We start from the raw sequence: 20,514 nt of genomic DNA, 5'->3' as shown, positions 1-20,514 counted from the left end.
TATATCTAGCTTTGAAATTTTGTTACAAGCACACCTGGATTACTCTTATGCCACATACAGAAGACTATTGGACCATTGAGAGGAGAAACAGTAGACTTGAAGCCTTTTTGGAACTAATAATGGACTCTAAGTGATAGTCCAGGTTTCCAGAACACCTGGTTTATAATTAAAAATATTTAACACAGAGGCTTCAGATGAAAGTCTGTAAGAACTGTAATACCCACAGTACACGGTTCCTTCCTGCAAAGCAACAAAGCAGAGAAGCCTCTGGCATGAAAATTAATGAATGCAGTCTCGTTTCAACATTGTTCAAGCTCTAACCCTCCTCTCTGCCGATGCTCTATTGTTACAACATCAAAGACCAACTGCTGGCTCAGATACAGTCAATATGAAAAGAGAAGAAGGCCCCCTAAATTTACTGCTTGACTGCATTCTCTTTAAATGGATAGCACCGTGGTCCTCTTTCAAAGAAGGTATCCCAGACATAGATCATCTTTATAGGACATCGCGTACAATAAAACAAAGCTGTAACTTTACAAAACCCAGAAAAACCAACAACCCAACCCAACAACAAACAACGTGAAGCACCTTTAAAGATTCCCCATGAGGTGAACATTCCAATTTTTTTAAAAAAAAATATCACTGTGGTTACTAGTTTGTAAAATCTTTGGTGTATTCTGTCCATTGTTCAAAGCTTATCAATGATGTTATTTAAACATTTTATCTGGTTGTTTTTTTAAAAAAAACTGAATTAAAATTTAGCTGAGTTTGCATTTCCAAGTTTGATAGTCTGAACTGTTTTTTTTTTAAACACCAGACAGTTTTGGAATACTTAAATCTTAGAATCATTTACAAAGGCATTTCCATAAATTTACTCACTGAAAAAAAAATCAAATTGTATTTTAAAAAAACCCCTTCCCCAACATTGTTTTACCTTTAAATAATTTTAAAATAGAAAGAGCTTTGCTGCCCCTATTAAACTGTTTTGTTTCCAACCTGAGCAATGAATGTTTTGAAAACTACTTGGTCCAAATAAAGCTTAAGATCAGTTACGCATAATGCCTCCAGAGTCTACTTTTTCATTCACTACAAGAAATTTAATCCATCCTTGTTACTGAGCTATTTTAATGTTTGCAGATGCTACAGCTATGTTAAAAATGGGACTGTAGCTCCAGATAGGAGGCACAATACAGATGGATGAAAACCACACCCGCAGAGTCAGAAAGGGCATAGTAGACTTGATCTACTTGATCAAAAGTAGTATTTTTTTAAAATCACAATAAAGCAATTGATTAAGTCCAAGATCAACTAAAATATAAATCAATAGTGAAAACACCTTCATGTTTTCCAGAAAGTATTTATTCAGGATGTAAAACAAAACATGCAGAACACTGGGTGGATATGATGCAAGTGGGAAGATAAGTGTAAAATTCGAAGAGTTAAAATACAAATAAAATACATCTGAAGTAATTTGGATATAGACTGCTTGCTTTGGAAATAAACAGCTTTATATACAATAAATGATGCTGACTTTTCTTTTCTCATATGTAATAACTTCACTACCTTCTCACCGTGCAATATTTAGAAGCTTATAAATGTGCTTTGAAATAAGCTGGTCTCAAGTTAAGAACTTTCTGCAGAGGGAAAGTTGTCTCACATAGGTAGTTTGACTATGTGAGGACTGCAGTAGGAGAAAAAGTGAACAAAAACTAAAAGATTTCCAAATATCTCTTTAGATGAACCTGAATTAAATTTTCCATATGGCATGACTTGAATTAACTTTGAAAGGAGCTGGCAAACATCTGGAATCTTTTCCACATCTTATCCCTATGTCCCCATTAATAGTATGAATTTTGCCTGGTACTTCAACCAGCGCACCTGACTCAGTTTCTGCTCCCCAGAGAAAATGCATTATTTTTTTTGCAACATTTCCTCTGGATTTGTAAGTAAGCTTCCCATTGGCAGGAATTCCCACAGTGCCCTACAATTTCCTGTAACCCAAAAGTTGTGTTACAGTGCCACAATTATTATTTCTCAGGAGACAGCTTTGCCTCTCCCATCACAAAATGGGGAATGATTGTTATTTTATTTTTTTATTCCTCTTAATTGGAAGGACAGAACAAATGCAGGAAAGGAAAAATGGAAGTATTAACATTTTTGGTGCCCTCCCATTGCCCCGCTAGAGTACTGGTTAGTTCTGTTGGTGAATGGATACAGCAAGGAAGAGATGTACATATGATGCAAAACAAAGCAGAGTTTCAGCAGCTGCTTGGTTGTATCCTTAGAACAAGCCTCCCCAACTAAGTGTGCTTCAGATGTGTCAGCTTTCATGAGAGCTGCTACTACAACACAGGAGAAGATTTTTGGGACAGTTGTTCCAAAATAATTAGTATTTCTAGGAACATGCTGAATAGAGATAATATCACAGCAACAAACAAAAATCTATTTTTTTTAAAAAAAATAAGATTTTGCAATCTTAAGAAGTTCTGATAGGAACAAATCGTACCATGAATTTTCTGACATAAATGGCTTACGGTAATTCTTGAAGAGATACAAGGGATTCTTTACATGAACTTCCAGGTAGCTTAACTCTATTGTCTCAAATACTCGGCTTCAAACATTTCCTGATCAATACACTTCTTATCTTAAAACACTTATCCCATAATGTTATATGTGGCACACTATTTCACTATCCTTGGTTTTTTCAACCTGATGGGCACATTCTGTTTATATTTTCCCAGCACAATATTATAATAAAATATAGTAAGAGAGTTCAAGAGCAGAAGTTAAGAAGCCAAAGATGCTCAGCTGCCTTATATACCATTGGGCCCCATGATGAAAACTTCATGTGAATATGCGCAAGCACACACACACACACACACTTCCCCCACTCCCACAGGATCCTGGATTTTATAATGAACAGTTTGCATTAGACCCAAAACCATTGGAAGCAGTGCAGTTGTTATACAAGTGAGTCACATAGTTCACAGTTACCAGCCTTGGTAAATAGTCTGGCCATACCATTTTGAACTAATTGAAGATTCCAAGCAGTTTTGAAAGACAGACCCTGCATACAGAATGTTATAGCAGCCAAAATGGGATATAGTTACGACAAAGGTTGCTACAGCGATATCACCTATTTCTAGGAATATGTGGGTTTGGCCATTATACTTCTCAGTGCAACTATTCTCAATTTCAGATTCAGGCTGATGCCAACCCTGCAAACCTGCCTATTCCAAAGGCATAAGCTCATTTCAACAAAGGGAGCGTTCCTATTATCTGATCTGTGGTTTCCAATAACACGTATTCAATTTTCTGTCTTCTCTCTTGCATAAATTCAGCTTTCCATGCCTTCCTCCAGTCCCTTACTACACCTGTTTATGGCTTGATTAGCTCCCATGGGACTGAGATGAAAGAAAGAGCTTTCATCTCAAAATATTGATGCCACTGAACCCAGCAGTGCCTGCAGCAGTCTCATAAGCATGACGAATACTACCAGGAGCTTTGTAAAATTCAAAAGGGTGCCATAGTGCGCCAATGCTTAATTGTGAAGGTTAATTTCACCTTCTGAAATTATCCATGTATGAGAACTGTAAAACAGAATTAGATAATATATCTCTGGCCATGACTTCTTTTTCTTTTTTAATTTTTGCATAATACCTAAGTGCTTGGAATATCTCATACATATTTAACATTTAGACCCTAATGTTAACCCCCCCCCGCTCTAAATACCTGAAAGAAAGTAGACCAAAGCACATATCATTGGTCATTATGTCATATCAATGTACCCCTCTCTCAATGAATGTAGTACCTTATTTTAAGGAAGTTCAGTGCCGTCATGAAAACTGACATGATTTCAATGTTTTAGTTTTAATTAAAGTTCAGTGCCTTTTGGTAAAGTGCAGCCCACTGGGGTTGGATCAGAAAAGAGCTGAGTTCTGTTTTAAAAAATGAACCGATAATTTTGGTCCAATATGTCATTGATAGAGCAAGAAAAGGGAAGTGGCTAGAGGGGGTAAGAGAACATTGCTTAGATGTCTCAAGTGCCTGTAGAGTCACTACAGAGCACTTGAAGCCTCTTGTCATCTTGTTGCTGGATATTCTTTTTCTTCCTTTCCTTCAACTTTCCCACATTATGGACTTCTCAGAACCAGCCGTAATGCATTATAGCTACTTCTATATTCATATTTATTCTATATTTAACACCATATTTTTAATAAGGCTTTAGGCTTCCCTTGTGGTCCTAAAACAACACATTCTATATACATATTACCACACAGGATAATTGATATTCTTCGCAGAGGCAGGAAAATCTTGTAACCCTTTCCTTTCCCAAACACACACAAGAAACATAACAAAGGTAGCATTACTGGTCTGAAAACAAAATCCAAACTCATTGTTGGGAATTATTTTCACTTAAACCAATAAAAATGTTAGCAAAAAGTGTACATGCTTTTCCTCAATGGTGGGTTGCTACCAGTTCACCCCAGATCGGGAGAACTGATAGCGGCGGTAGCGGGAGGCTCTACCCACCTGCCCGGACGCTTCTGCACATGTGGAGAAGCATTGCGTGCGCGAGCACACACACATGCACAAGCGAACTGGTAGCAAATTAAATTGAAACCCACTATTGGCTTTCCAGTACTCTTTCTTAGGTTAGGTGATACAAACAGCAGCTTTGGAAGAAGAAGCAATTAGGTGTGATACTGTGGCATGAATTCTGCAACAGTATGAACACATCCCAAGCCATGTGCCATGATTATACCATATGAACAGGTAACAAGCCACAAGTTTCATTTATACATTTATATAATGCATCTATAAATATGCTTCTTTTTTCAACATAAGAGTCGCAAGCAAAGTAAGGGAAAGGAATTAGATATTCTCAAATTCCATTTATAATCCAAAGGCAGAATTCCAAACTAATGACAGAGAACAACAGAATTGGGAATGTTCACTTATTTGGATCTGGGCTTCATAAGTAAAAAAGAATAGTGAACAAGAAGTTATTTGTTTGTAAAAACCTTCTCAGGTCTGGTATCTTTCCGGTGTGTTGGGATTACAATTTCAAGGATTCCCAATCATCAGACAGAAGACTGGTTTATAAATGTGCAAGGTCTGCTTCATTTCTAGCATCTTTATATATAAATCTCTGTAACATTATTCTCTTCTTCAAGCTTGTTTAGATAGGTAGGTGTTACAGTTTGCTTTATTTCTACTTATTTTCTGGTTTAATGAATTGTGACTACCTGCCTTCTAATGAAGACATGACATGATTTCAAACTTCTAATGAAGACAGGTAGTCTTCAATGTACAATAATTCATTTAGCGACTGTTCAAAGTTACAACAGTATTGAAAAAAATAAATTATGACTGGCCCCGGCATTTATAACATTTTCATGGTTACATGATAAAAATCTGGTGCTTTGCAGTCTGTGTGCAAATATTTTTTTTATTCTATCTTTGCAATATTCATACGGCCATCATTTGTGACCTTCCCAGGGAGCTTCACACAAGCCAAGACAATGGGGGAAGCTGGATTCACTTAATAACTGCACTATTTGCTTAAACAACTGTGAGACAAAATCAGGTGTGACTCACTTAATAACTGCATCACTTAACAGTGGATGTTCTGGTCTCAACTGTGTTTGTAAGCCACGAACTACCTATATCACATTGTAATCTGCTGGGAGTTATTTTGTTTCAGTGATAGAATAGAATAGAATTTTTTTATTGGCCAAGTGTGATTGGACACACAAGGAATTTGTCTTGGTGCATATGGTCTCAGTGTACATAAAAGAAAAGATACGTTCATCAAGGTACAACATTTACAACACAAATGATGGTAAATATATCAATAAGGATTGCCAGCAACAAAGTTACAGTCATACAGTCATAAGTGGAAAGAGATTGGTGATGGGAACTATGAGAAGATTAATAGTAGTGCAGATTTAGTAAATAGTTTGACAGTGTTGATGGAATATTTGTGTGTGTGTGTGTGTGTGTGTATACAGAGAGTGTGTGAGAGAGAGAGAGAATGAGAATCTAGGAATGTGTGTGTGTGTGTGTGTGTGTGTGTGTTTGTAGGTTTTCATGGGTATAGGTATGTAGGTCTTAGCATATTCGGATCTTTTCCCGTGTAAAGTTGAGAGTATCTTGGCAATGTTTCGACAAGGTCTCACTCATCATCTTCAGGCTTCATGCTTCTGTGAGCAAAGCGTGGTCAGATCTGCTGTGGATACTGGTGGAGAGGTGGGGGTGTTGCTGTGAGCGGATTGGTTGACTGTGTGGTTGCATCTTGATTGATAGATGGAGTGGGTGTTTGCCGATTGGTCAGCTGCCTCGTATCATCCTGTGTGGGTGTGGTCCTAGTCTTTTGTTCCTGAGCTTTGGCGGTGTGGCCTCTGGAGTTCTGTGATGAGATGTCTTGAACAGATGGCTGTGATGCAGCATCCTGGGCCCTGGCCTGGCTCTGAGTCCGAGGTCCTGTCATGTGTTCCTGGCGTGTGTCAGCTTGCTTTGTGTAGGGATCAGAGGGGGGCACAGCAGCCAGTGATGCCAGCATGGTCTGGCTTCTGGATGGTGGTTGTGTTTCGTCTGTGGGATGGGTTTGGTTTGAATCTGGTGAGGATGATCAGTGGTGGCGTTGCGTGTTATCCTGGGTCTGGTGTCAATTTTCGTGGCTGGGACTTGTTTGTTGACTAAGGCCAGTTTCCAGATGTCTAGTAGGCGGGAAGTGTCATCATCATCATCATCATCATCATCATCATCATCATCATCATCATCATCATCATCATCATTATTATTATTATTATTATTATTATTATTATTATTTAATTTGTATACCGCCCTTCTCCCGAAGGACTCAGGGCGGTGAACAGGCAAATAAAATAATACAATATATTACAATAAAACACATTTTAAAAAACTTATTCAAAATAGCCTAAATTTAAAATACCATACAAAATATAAAAAAATAAACCCCAATAAAATCTATATTTAAAAACCCTATTTAAGCCAGTCCTGCTCGAAAGAATAGATATGTCTTCAGCTCGTGGCGAAAGGTCCGGAGGTCAGGAAGTTGTCGAAGTCCTGGGGGAAGCTCGTTCCAGTTTGTTCATGTTGTGGGGGTGTTTCTCTATTTCTATGGCTTCCATAATTATTCTCTTGTTATAGTGTTCAGTTTTGGAGATTAGTTTGGTTCCTTCAAAATCAATTTCATATTCTGTGGTTTTAATGTGCTGGAAAAGGAAGGAGGTTTTTTCTTCTTTTCTGACTGTGTTCTTGTGTTCTGCAATGCGTGTATTTATTCTCCTATTAGTTTGTCCAATGTATGTGGCTGGGCAGACTTTGCATGGTATTTCATAGACTCCTTGGTTTTCTAGATGGATCTTGTCTTTGGGGTTTCTTAAGATGTTGGCTATTTTTTGGTCTGTGCAGAAGGCTGTCTTGATGTTGTGTTTGTGGAGAATTTTGCTGATTTTATCTGTGGGGCCTTTGGTGTATGGGAGGAGGGCAATGCTGTTGTCTTGAAGATGATGAGTGAGACCTCATCGAAACGTCGTCAAGATACTCTCAACCTTACACGGGAAAAGACCTGAATATGCCAAGACCTACACACACACACACACACACACACACACACGTGTGTGTGTGTGTGTGTGTATATGTATATGTATATGTATATGTATATGTATATGTATATATCACTGTATTTCTGAAGTGTAAGTGGAAAGAAAAACATAATTCCAGTACATATATGCCCCAATGATTCTGAATGCTTCAGCTTATGTGGCTGTAGACTGATGTTACCTAGTTTGGTAATGAAACATTTGCAAGAAAAACCAAAACTAAGAGATTGCCAAGAGCCTCACAGCCTGGCTATAGTTTTGTTTATATTTATTACTTGTTAACATGGTCAACTCTGTACAAACAGGTTACAAATATAATTCTTATCATTATCCCCTTTACTGGTGTGAGTAGAGTAAGGGAAATATCTTAAGCAGGTGGTTTGGGGGTAACACAAAAGAGCAGCATGTTATTGGTTATTTAGTTTGTGTAATGAAACATCTGCAAAAAACCAAACAAACAACAACCAAGCTCAGAGAGCACCAAGGACTCCTTATTATAATGCATTTACTGTCAGGAAAGCTAAAGCAGTTAGATATCTAAATAAAATTGATGTCATCAGAATTCTATTGAGATGAAAAAGTCCATTCTTGACTTGGAATTTTTCTGCTGTATCTCTATACCTGTGAAATGATTTTTTTTAAAAAAAGAAGAAATATAGAAAGGTCCCATACCACCTAATTCCTCCATGATTAAAATATAGGCTTTAGGGTTTTTTTAAAAAGAAATTCCAAAGAAAATATTTACCTGCTATTTATGGCAGAATCCATTTTTTTCAGAATTCCAAATAAAGTGCATGTATATGCATGCATACTGTACACTCAATTCACCACTCAATTTATGCTAGTGCAAATTAAGTCTACCAGGTATTCCTTTTTTTTAAAGAGCTATTTTATCTATCTATCTATCTATCTATCTATCTATCTATCTATCTATCTATCTATCTATGAATTTTTTTTATGGCCACTCACTCTCAGTGATTCTTCCTTAATTAATGCTATAATGGGATGAGACACTCAAGATTGTTGGCTATTGGTGCAATTGTAAAAATTTCATATGACACCTGAACTAGGTCAAAATTAATATTTACTACCCTAGTTTATTACCAAGGGTCAGAATCTAGTTTTAGAACCAAGATATGCAACTTGTTCAAAAATACCCTTTAAATACACTATATTTCAGCTGGGTAATTCTAGCACTAACTGGAGTGCATAAGAACTGGAGAAATTCAACAGTTAAACAGTACCACTTGAGGAAAAGTTATTAGGGTAGCAGAAATCTCAGACTATTGTGAACTTGTTAATAAAAGCAGTTGAATAGTGATTACGAAAAAATCAGAAGGAATATACAGCACTTGCAGGAAGTTGTATTTTCCAGATTATAACTCACAAGTATTTAGCAAAGATGGTTAATAATCGATGAATGAGACTTCATCGAAACGTCGCCAAGACACTTCCAATTTTACGCGGGAGAAAACCCGAATAACCAGACTTACATACATACACACACACACACACACACATATACACACACACACACACACACACACACACACACATACATACATATACACACACACACACATACATACACATATACACACCAGTGGTGGGTTGCTACTGGTTTGCACTAGTTCGGGAGGACCGGCAGTGGTAATTTCGGCTAGTTCAGAGAACCGTTAGTAATTGCTGGCTGGCCACGCCCCCAAACACATACATTCTGCATTCATATTTTATCAGACAGATGGCAACATAAACCATGATATCCATTTTGAGAAGGTCTGAGGGAAATAATAGATATTAACTGCTGATTTTTTAGCATTTAGCCATTCTAGAATTAGAATGGCTAAATGCTACTAAATGCTAAATTACTAATTGTACCACCAATGGTAATTCTATAACCTTTGAAGTTTGCTCATTCCTGCAGGAATATATTAGAATTATGAAGCTATCACTGGAACTTCTCCTTTAATTATATATACTAAGAATTAGACAATCTTTTAATTTTATCTTAAGGTTTATTAAAGCCCAAACTGCTTCATTCAGATGCATCTAGTCAAAAAAAGGAAGGGAGAGAAAATCCTGCCATTTTTCCAAACACTTGCTCCATGTTGAGTAACCCTTCAAAAGGTCTGCAAGAGACATGCATTTCCCAATATTGTGTAAATCAAATTGAGTACCATCTCAGGTGGAGAACATTTGCCAGCCAGCTAAAACCATTACTCATTTGATTTACTGTTTGCAAGATCAAAAATGTTTCTTTCTACAGACATTTTTAAAGAAACATTCCAGATGAGCACACTGTTGTAGCATGGAATAACAAGGAAAGATTAGGGCAATATCTGAACAACTAAACTAACAAGTTTCCAAAAATCGCTAATTTATTTTGTGTTGTAAAATATAGATTGAATATTTTACACTTCCACCTGTTCAACTGCTGTTTAACTGCTTATTGTGACATCCAGTCTATTTTTTGCCCTTAATGTTTTCAAGTTTCAGCTTTTCCAAAATTCAGAGCTGTAAAATCAATTAAGTTAGAAAACCTGTAACTCTGAATTGTTATACATGGCAGAATATATGAAATATATATGCTGGATCAGATGTTCAAAGCTGTTTAAGGGCAGGAGGTCAATTTAATAGAAACTGTTATGAGAAAGTGGAGCGATTTCATGAAGTCAGAAATCTGTGTATACATCCTTGTGTTAAACAGAATCTGCCTTTAGAATTAGATAATCAGTTTTTTTAAGCTTCTCCTGTTGATACTTATAAACAATTCTTTCAGGAAGTAACTTCATTTGTACTTTTCATTAAATCAGCTATTTCTCTCCATTAAGAAAGGTAAATTCAGAAATATCCCAAACGCCTTATTAAAACAATGCACAATCATCTTTAATTCATTTTTTATAAACATTCATAAATATAATATAAATAAATAAATAAATAAATAAATAAATAAATAAATGTTAAGCATCACAGGATAGAAAATTCTTAAATCAGGAATGATGATACAGTGCTACACAATAGCAAGAAGTCCTTCAAATGGTTTTTGCTCAATATTCCTATCCCGGAAGTAGACACATCTTAAAATTCAATCATGGGGCAAAGGAAATGTTCTAAGGCTACTAAGAGGACAGAAAACTATTTCTGAATTAGAAGATCATGCATAATGGAGCAGTTCTAGATTTTGCAAGAAGTAAATCTAATAAAGTCACTCCAAATTAAGCAGGTGCTTCTCAGATTTTCTCCATAAATGCCCTTTTTTATATAATATATGAATCAAATGTCTGGTCTGTTAAAAATATGACAAACTTTGTTCAATAGCCCTATCTCCATTAAGAAAATTGCAGTATGTATGTATTTATGTATGTATGTATGTATGTATTAAGAATTCTCCTTAAATCAATCAAAAATAAGAAATATTTTTTATTTTGTACGGGGTTTGTTTTATATTGTATTTTTCAACATGAGTCACTAAGAGATGTTTTAGATTTGGGTGTATATAAATATATTTAATAATTAAAAACTTTCTAGCTACTTTTTCCAGTCTGTCCCAAAGTGCTTTTTCAAGAGGCAACTGGACTTCTGGTTTTTCTTTAAAAACGTTTCGCTTCTCATCCAGACCTGAAGAAGCTTCTTGGATGAGAAGCGAAACATTTTCAAAGAAAAACAAAAAAGTCCAGTTGCCTCTTGAAAAAGCATCTTTTGGACCTGGATGATTGAGAATCGCCATAGACATAGAATCGCCATAGATTCTTCAGTCTGCCTAAACAATTTGTTGGGAGTGGATTTTTACAAGTTTCTTTGCCTTCTATGAATGCACCTGATTGGTAGATTCCCTTTCCTCTGCTCATCATCTTCTATACACAACAAAGAGTTTTGAAAAAATTCACAAGAAAGATATATATTGGAATGGAGAAGATGGATTGACTATATTCAAAATAGATGCCAGACTAAGAAATACCAAATAGTTTTTGAATGAACAGTTTACAAGAATTATGTTTATGTTTTTTCCTTGTAAAAGGAGAGTTAAGGTTCTAGGGGAGGATGGGAGTTTACAGATAGTTAGCATAATTTAGCTTATGATTGTTAGATTTAATACCCTGTATTTTGTTCCGGGAAGTCGGGGGGGGGGGGAGAGGGGGTTTGGAAGAGGGAGGGAGGGGGGAAGAGGGGAGGAGGGGGAGGGGGGAGGGGAAGGAGTGGTAAATCTTTGTAAAACTTTTTCAATAAAAAAAAGAGTTTTGAAAAAGTGTTCTTCAATCTTGGGATTTTTTTTTAGAATTTTGGGTTTATCAATTTCACACACTCACCCATCATTGTCAGTGGTTTAAAATAATGGAAGCTTTCAACCAAGACACCTGGAAAGTCACAGGTTGAAAAACCCTGGTAATAAAAGATGGATGAGCTGTGGTGGCTCAGTGGTTAGAGTGTAGTACTGCAAGCTACTTCTGCTGACTGCTGATTGCCAGCAGTTTGGCAATTCAAGTCCCACAAGCTCAGGGTTGACTCAGCCTTCCATCCTTCCGAGGTCAGTAAAATGAGGACCCAGATTGTTGGGGGCAATAGGCTGATTCTGTAAACCGCTTACAGAGGGCTGTAAAGCGGTATATAAGTCTAAGTGCTATTGCTATCTTTTGCCTATGGAACCCCACCCCCCAGTTCATACTCCTTGTTTTTTGTTTTTGTTATGGAAACAATGCCGTGAGATTATCTGGAACAAGCTAGGAAAAAAGTAATTCATTTTTATTCATATTAATTTGCATCCCTAAATTTGTCTATCTGTTTCAGTAGCCAAATATCTGTCTTAAATGTGCAGATAAAATTTTCTGGCTGCCTAGTTTACAAAGGAGAAGAGAAGTTCTGCTGTACTGATGCACAGAAAAGGCATCCATATATTCCTTTTACATCATAAAAATTAAAACCTCCATGGAGGTCAGCAAGCTTGCTTTCTTGGCTTGAATTATGGCGGGCAATAGTAGCCTAGGAATTTGCTAAGTGTTGGTTGGGCTCCTGTAGCTCAGCTCCCTAATATTTCGGTCACTCTCATGGGCATCTCATACATTTATCCACTAATAATACCAGCTATCCAGAAAGCCTGATGCAGAATGCAATTTAAGCTGGATTGGTACAAGAATTCTTTGCATTTACAAAAGACAATTACTTGTTGAATTATTATTATTAATTAAATTTTTATACCGCCCTTCTCCCGAAGGACTCAGGGCGGTTTATAGCCATAATAAGAAACAACAGCAATATACACATAAAACCATAATTTAAAAAACTTATTATACAAATGGCCGAATTAAAACATTTAGAATAAAACCCCAAATTTTAAAATGTTAAAACATTAAAACTAATTAAAATCCTATTAAAATCCTATGCCAGTCCTGCGCGAACAAACAAATAGGTCTTCAGCTCTCGGCGGAAAGTCCGAAGGTCTGGCAGTTTCCGAAGTCCAGGGGGAAGTTCGTTCCAAAGGGTGGGAGCCCCCACAGAGAAGGCCCTCCTCCTGGGGGCCGCCAGCCGACATTGCTTGGCGGACGGCACCCTAAGGAGTCCCTCTCTGTGCGAGCGTACAGGTCGGTGGGAGGCATTTGGTAACATTCCGTAAGTACCCTGGCCCTATTCAGTACTTGATGAGAAAGTAATGTGTGTCAAGGGAAGAAGTGATTTGTAAACATGTTCATAAGATCTTTCAATGGATGTCCTAATGAATGTAGGAAGGTTGAGGAGATGTCATCTCCATAAGTGTTCAGTGCCCTGTGCATCCATCAGGGAACAGGTTTTAAAAAGTCTATTTAGTGGTCCCACCTATATAACCAAAGCCTCATCCACTTTGTGGATCATCGTCATCACACACATCTACAGGGCTCTAGATCAACCATTTAACAGTCATAACTATAGACTTTTTGACACCCTCGACTTTGTCCCACCCACAGATGGCACTCCTTGTTGCCCATCTATCATCCATGGATGTTCCAGCAATGCTGCACTTTGCCGTCAGAGGCACAAAGATGTTCCAGATTGCCTGACATTCTGACATATTGGCAACTCTTTCAAGAGTTATGTCTTTTCCCTTGATTGTGTAGCTGCCCTCTGAACTCCTGCATGCTCTGAAGTAGCTATTGGACTTTAAATCCAAAGTGCTGTACAGCTCTGCAAGATACCGAACAGCTAAGAAGGAGCTCATTCATGTTCACTGCACAATGGAGAGTTTCTAGCACTTTTCCTTTTCTTAATTTTATATTATAGCTGAACTTGGACACTGTCTCCTGGGTTCATTTCTTGGCCATAAGTCAAAAACATAGAACTACTACAATCTAAAATCTGGAAAAGAACTTTTTCTCTTCTCAAATATATTTATAATGTCACCAGATTAAATGTGTGATTTTTAAACGTGTTATAACTAGAACAAAGACCGATACCAACTATCCAACTGCTCTGTGTTTAGCAGAGATAACAAGGGTAAAAGTCTATGAAAGAATATAGAAAGTCATTTGTCCAGGGATTATATATTTGAGAGGAAGCGGTTCCTAACCCAGCACAGCATAGGCATAGAACAAAAAAATAAACCCTTGGGTTCATTTTCTTTTTTAGCCTTGTGGATTTATTAGCATCAGTCACATATAATGACATAACTTCTCTGTTATTAAATCAAATTTACAGACCCACTTTTTTCCAGCCAGATGCCACCAAGTATTTGTTTGCTTAAGAATTTATTTATGTGTTTGTTTATTTATGAAATGTATTGACCACCCATCTCACCTCAAGATAACTCTGGGTGGTTTACAATCACAAAAAAATAAATAAAAATAAATAGTTGACTGGAACTACAATTGCCAGAATTTCCAACCAGAAGAGGTCAAAACAGGTCTCCCTAGGAATTCTGTGACCTTTAACCCCAACAACCTGGAAGCTTTTGAGACCACTAATATAAACAAGGAAGCAAGTAAACAGACAAGTATGATATGGCATGATAAGACATCTAAATTTATAGTTTCTTATGTGCCCAAACAACCCCCAGCCACAGCTTCAAACCAGGGAATATTCTTGATACATTAATAGTAGCATAACTAACCATAATAAATCATGACCTCACGTTTGTGCATCAAGCAAAGTTTTGCCTGCCTAGTTTCCTCATCTGATGATACAAAGGATGGTGGCAATAACCTCCATGCTCATTCATGTTCTAATATAAATACTCTTTTTGGCTTATTGTTAAATGTGAATTTAGCCATTATTTCATTACGGCATTTGGTCTATACTGGATTATTAATGCTGTTTATTCATAAAGAATGTAATTTGTTTGTACAGCAATGAGTAAAAAGCATTAATCAAAAGGTGCTTTAATATATATATATATATACTGGGTCCTTTTCATTCATCATTCAGTGATGGGTTATAGGGCAACAAGACAGGGCAAAAAATTACTTCAAGAAGAATAGGAAAATTGTGAACAGAGCCTTCAATGGGTGAAAGACATCTCAGACAAATAGGCTTTAAAATCAGGAAAATCTGAAGGAGGCAAGAACATACATAGACAGCCTAAGCAATAGCACGCAGCAGTAATGCCAATTCTCTACCACAGGAAAGGTCCATATCTTGACTTTGGAATGAGCATGTGGAGGTCAGATACAGGACTAAGAAGCAATGAGCATTCAAGGGTGAACCAACTGAAATATATGTGACAAACTAATGTAAGAAAAGAGAAGTACATAGAAGCAAAAAAAAAAAAAAATTGTGCACAGGGCTGGCGTAGTTCACCACCCTATATGCTTTGCACACAAAAATAGTAAGGAACAATCCTTAAGAATTGCAGTTGAATGACACAAAAGAAGCTGGGAAAAGATTCTAGGGGAATCTTTTGCCAGCTTAGACTTCAACCTCAATCCTTTCTAACCTGCACAAACAATTAGATGTGCGGGGGGGGGGGGGAGAAGAAACTTGCCTTCAATTCTTGACAATCCCAATTCAACAGAGTCATAAGAGAGAGTGGGTGGGTGGGGGGGAAACTCCTAAGAGAGTGTCGGGTCTAAGCTTCCAAATTTCCCAACCCACATGGCCCTTGATGGCTGGGAATTCTGGGGCGCCCAAGCTGGGAAAGGCTATCCCGAAGCGAGCCAGCCGCTCCGGGCGTGCTCGCCGGAGGAACTGCAACGAAGTGGGTCGTAGGCGGCTTCCCTCAGAAGGCGCGCTTTACGAATGCTTTTTCGCCAGCTGGACGCCCGGGATTTCCTGTTGATGGCGGGTTGGCTTCAAGGCAAAAGAGGGACCGGTGGGGGGGGGCAAAGACCCCTTTGGCTTTTACGTACAGCAAAGCCTCGTTCCGCGCTCTCACCTGCTGACGCTGGCTGTGGTTGCCCGCCGGCGCTTCGGGATCGCTGCTTCGCAGCACCGTGATGTGCAGGGTGAGCAGGAGGAGCCCCAGCAGCAGCAGCAGCTCGGCCGCTAGACGCACCATCCTCCTGCAGAGGACGGCTTTAGGGCTCCGCGGTTGTGGCGGCGGCGGCGGCGGCAATTGAGCAGCAGCAGCAGCAGCAGCAGCAGGAGGAGGAGGAATAGCAGCAGCAGCCTCCGCCGCCTGACCGGCCGCTAAGGAGTCGAGAGCAGGAGTTCCCGCGCCAGCAGCGCCGCTCTCGGGATCGTCCGGGCCAGCAGGAGAGGAAGCGTCGTCGCAGGCAGCGCCGCCGCTGCCGCCGCGCCACCGCCACCACCACGGCGGAGCCACTTCGGGATGGGAGGAGGTTTCCCAGGCGGAGGAGAAGGACGACTGAGGGCGCTCGTCCGACGGCGACGGGACGGGCTGCAGGGGTCGCTGCTGCTGCGCTCGCAGCCCGGCGCTCGCATGGGGTCTTTGCCCGCCTTGCGAAAAGTTGCCGCACGCCGGGGTGGGTGGGTGGGGGGAGCTGCCGCGGACTTCTCTCTCTCTCCCCCCCCCTCCCGCTTCCGAGCGGGACCCGTGAGACCCAAGAGACGTGGCCGGGCGACCCTCGGGTTGGAGGTGGGGGGAGAGAGAGAGAGATGCAGGAGAGAGAGAACCGCTGGGCTGGTTCGCCTCGGGAGAAATCGGGGCGCCGGTATTGTAGATGCCCGGCCTGTCTGCGGAGGCACCGTGAAAGGGGGCGGGCAGCGTCCGCCCCTACTGGCGGCGAGCGGGAGAGCCCCGCTTGGAGAAGTCGGTCCCCCTCCCGCGAAGTCTGTCGCCTGGCGCTCGCTGTCCTATTTCTGCTCTTCCCCGCCTCGCCTCCGGGGTGAATTCGCCCCAATGTCTCTCTCTCAGGAGAACCACACACCCGTCTTCCTACAGCCGCCTTCGGAAGCCTTTGCGCTGCCTTTCACTCGGGTGCGCTTTCAGTCTCGCGGGGCGCTTTTCTCCTCAGCCCATTAAGCCCTGAGAGCGGCTGGCTGTCAGTGCAGGCTCGGCTCGTGTGTCAGTTGGGAGCCCCCGCGCGAAGTTTTCCCGCCTTGCCTCGGCTCCGTTCGAGGGCGAATCCTGAGCCTCCTTTTATTTTCTCCCGGACCAATTTTTCACCCTCCTCGGGTCTCCCCCGGTCTTCCCTTCCCTGCTTCTTCTTACGGCGGCGGCCGGCCCGAGGCTATTTCCCAGGCGGAGCTGCCGCGGCTCCTCTCAGCCACTTCGTCCCCGCGGGTATGATCCGCCGCCGAGAGGGAAATCCAGTCTGAAGGGACGGTCGAAGTCTTTGGCTGGGAGCCTGAGTGGGACGGGGACTCGAGCCTAGCCAGTTCCCTTGGCCCGCTGGTGCTGGGATGACGAAGAGAGGGAGCAAGCGCTGGTGCCCGCGCTGAAAGGCGGGTTCCCCTTCTCCGTCCAGCCTGGCTTTCTCCTTGCGTGTGTCTCATGCTTTTATACGAGGCTCTTTCCCTTCTCTGCTGAGCTGTTGTTCCCCCTTCTCCCTCCCCTCCTTTTAAAGTTTTCTTTCTTCTGATCTCATCACAGCAGCTCTTTTCTCCCCTCCCCTCGCGTTTTATTCCCTGTGGCTAACTTCTTGTTTGCCCCTCACTGCCAACCTGGAGAGTTACAAACCAGGAGATCAGCAGGAACCGTGCTGCTAGTTCCCTTGCATTTTTAATATAGTCCCTTTTGGCCCCTGCAGTCCCTAATCAATGGAGCCAACACTCGCCATTAGACACTCAACAGATTTTTCCTCCTTAAAGGAAGGAAATTCTTCCTACTCCAGAGGCAAAGACAATTTCTTCCCCAGGTTAATTCTTTAGTTGCATTTGCCATCCACTTTGCTCAGTACTGTTGAAGACAGGCTCTTAATCCCATATTGTTTGTTTCCATTTTATATATAAATTATATTATCAGCAGAAAGTCCATTACAGATTTGTTTAAAATATGAATCAGGAGGTACACAATGTATGTAGGTTCTGTGAAAGAACCAGAGGTCCCTAATCTGCCGGTAGATTTCTTATTACCATCTGAATGGTTGTGGTGAAAACAGAAGGATTGAACTAAGTAGGCCTTTCATCTGATTTAGCTCTTTATATTTTCTGTTCATTTCATAGTACTAAATTTTGAGGAATAGGCAGGTTACAAAGATGGAAAAGTTACTTTACTAAGTAAAACTGGTATTTGGATTGATTCTCCAGATCTCCAGATCTCCTACACCTTTAGCTGAAGACTCTAGATCAGGGGTGGGCAACTATGGCCCCCTTTTGACCTGTGGACTTCAACCCCCATAATCACCAAGCCCACCATACTGGTTCAGGAATTCTGGGAGCTGAAAGCCACAGGTTGTAAATGGGCCATAGTTGACCACTCCTACACTAGATACTGAACATCATTTTTGGGGCCTGAAGTATGCATGAGCTAGAGCCCTCCTAATATTTGCATTTCCAAACAGCAGTCTGAGGTGTAATAGGCAGGGTTGTGCTAATTGCCTGTCTGTTGTATTCATTTATGTAAAAATGAAGGAATCCAATAATTTTTACAATATTGCCTGGTTTATCTTCCTTCAGGGTGTCCCATGGCTTTTCCCCTGCTGTACTGCTGAGAAATGGAGGCAACCTACCTATCTGAAAACAAATACCATTTAAATCAGCAGATTTTAATTCTGAGCAAATATGAACAAGATTCCTAGCCCAGCAGTAAAATACAATGTGCCATGCTGCTTAAAATCTATAAACCATACTGATCACAGCATATAAGAATGCTTTTGAGAGCTTTGATATGGATAATTTTTTAAAATTTATTTCATGGCTAATAATATGTAATGTAACACCACAGATGTTATGTTTGTGAACTAGCAATAGTGAACATTGTTGACAGTGAACTACAGTCAAGCAGAACTGGGTAGATTTTATAACTGAATCAGATGAAATCTTTCCATGCTCCCTGGAATGTTACAAGATATTCCTTCTGTTTTTATTTCTGGGAAATCAGTCAACCCTCAGTTTCTCCAAGAAATATTTGTGCAGAAAGTCAGACTTTTATTCTGAGTGCATTTGTGAGCTATCCAAATTTATGGTTGTCAAATTTTACTTAATTTTTAATGTAAAATATTTTAAAGCCACTTTTAAGGACAGCAAGTAATAGTTAAAATGTCAGGGACAACTGACAAAAAATGGCAATGTAATTAAAAGTCATTTTCCATTAAGGGAGCAACGATTCAGATTTAAGAGGTGAAGTCCAATATATGCAAGTACTTATAATTCACATACACTCCAGAGGATTCCCAATTTGTCAGCAACGTTTCTTCTGCTAATAGAAAGATCCCTATTGGATATAGTGGTAAGTCTTAAGGAGAAGCAATCTGCTCATTCCAGAAATGATGGACAAGAATTTCAGTAATGCACAATTCCTTAAAGAAAATCTGTTGGCAATTCTGGCTGAGGCTCATGGGAGTTGTAATCCAAAACATATGTAAGGTACTGGATGCTGTATGTGCTTTACAGATAAGAACACTTATGTAATAAATTGAGCTGTAATAATCCTTGTCATAAAGCACCAACCGATTTTGTGAAGGGCTACAGTAACAAATGCAATCTCCTTTGAATTCATCTGAACTCCTGGTGATGAAGTTTTCTTGGCTAAGGGTTTGGACTTGCCCTAGGAAGACAGAGGGTTAAGATCTTCCTTACTCTCAGAGTTTCTAGGATGACTGAACCAGTCACTCCCTCTCTTAGCTCAATATACCTTACAGCAGTGGTGGTATTCAGCTGGTTCTATCCGGTTCAGGGCTCTTTCTGTCTTGTTTTTTTTTTCTTTTCACTTTTGCTAACTACATCACTTTTTCTATCCGCCCACCCGCCCGGATGTAATCACGTCCCATTTTTGACACTCTGCGCATGTGTGGAAGGTCCTGCGCACTCACATTTGCAAACCGGTAGCGAAGGAAAGTGAATATCACCCCTGCCTTAAAGGGCTGTTGACAGTACATCTATCAAAACAACTAACAATAGCATGGAAAATTTGCTATTGCCATATTGGAGTTTTGCTTGACTGCCTGGTGAAAGCTGTAGCTCTAGGTAGCCCTCATCATTTCCCACTCAAGTACCGATCAAACAGTATCCTTTATTCTTAAAATGCTCATACCAAGGACACAAACATTAGATTTAATATGCTTTCTTCCCGTCCATAAAGCCAGAAAAAAATATATATCTCACATCATCCCTTTCTCCATCAGCCCTCTGGCTCCATTACCTACTCAATTGCTTTTTCACTCTGTTGCATGCCTCATCTCTCCCAGGGTCTCACCTCTCATAAACTCAGTGAGATGAGACACTCATCTGTCTCATACACTCAGGCCTCTTTCTGTCTTGTTTTTTTTTCTTCCCACTTTTGCTAACTGCATCACGTTTTGATCTCTTGCTTTTTGTCAGGGATGTTGGGAGACCCCGATGGGCAAATTTTCCTATTCTA

The 20,514-nt window shown here is 40.0% G+C and overlaps 1 protein-coding gene across 1 annotated transcript in view; it reads right to left on the bottom strand.

The window, feature by feature from the left end:
• ISM1 (isthmin 1) overlaps positions 1 to 17,519 on the bottom strand; it is a 40,697-nt gene extending 23,178 nt beyond the window's left edge. Inside the window, exon 1 of the mRNA XM_058181663.1 lies at positions 15,967 to 17,519. Coding sequence (XP_058037646.1) covers positions 15,967 to 16,089 — 123 coding nt within the window. The 5' untranslated portion in view covers positions 16,090 to 17,519. The remainder of the gene's footprint in view (positions 1 to 15,966) is intronic.
• Positions 17,520 to 20,514: the final 2,995 nt, after the last annotated feature.

This window comes from Ahaetulla prasina, chromosome 1 (assembly GCF_028640845.1).
Source record: "Ahaetulla prasina isolate Xishuangbanna chromosome 1, ASM2864084v1, whole genome shotgun sequence".
Classification (NCBI taxonomy): domain Eukaryota; kingdom Metazoa; phylum Chordata; class Lepidosauria; order Squamata; family Colubridae; genus Ahaetulla; species Ahaetulla prasina.
The sequence above is the reverse complement of the archived record's forward strand: the minus strand, read 5'-3'. Positions and strand labels throughout refer to the sequence as shown.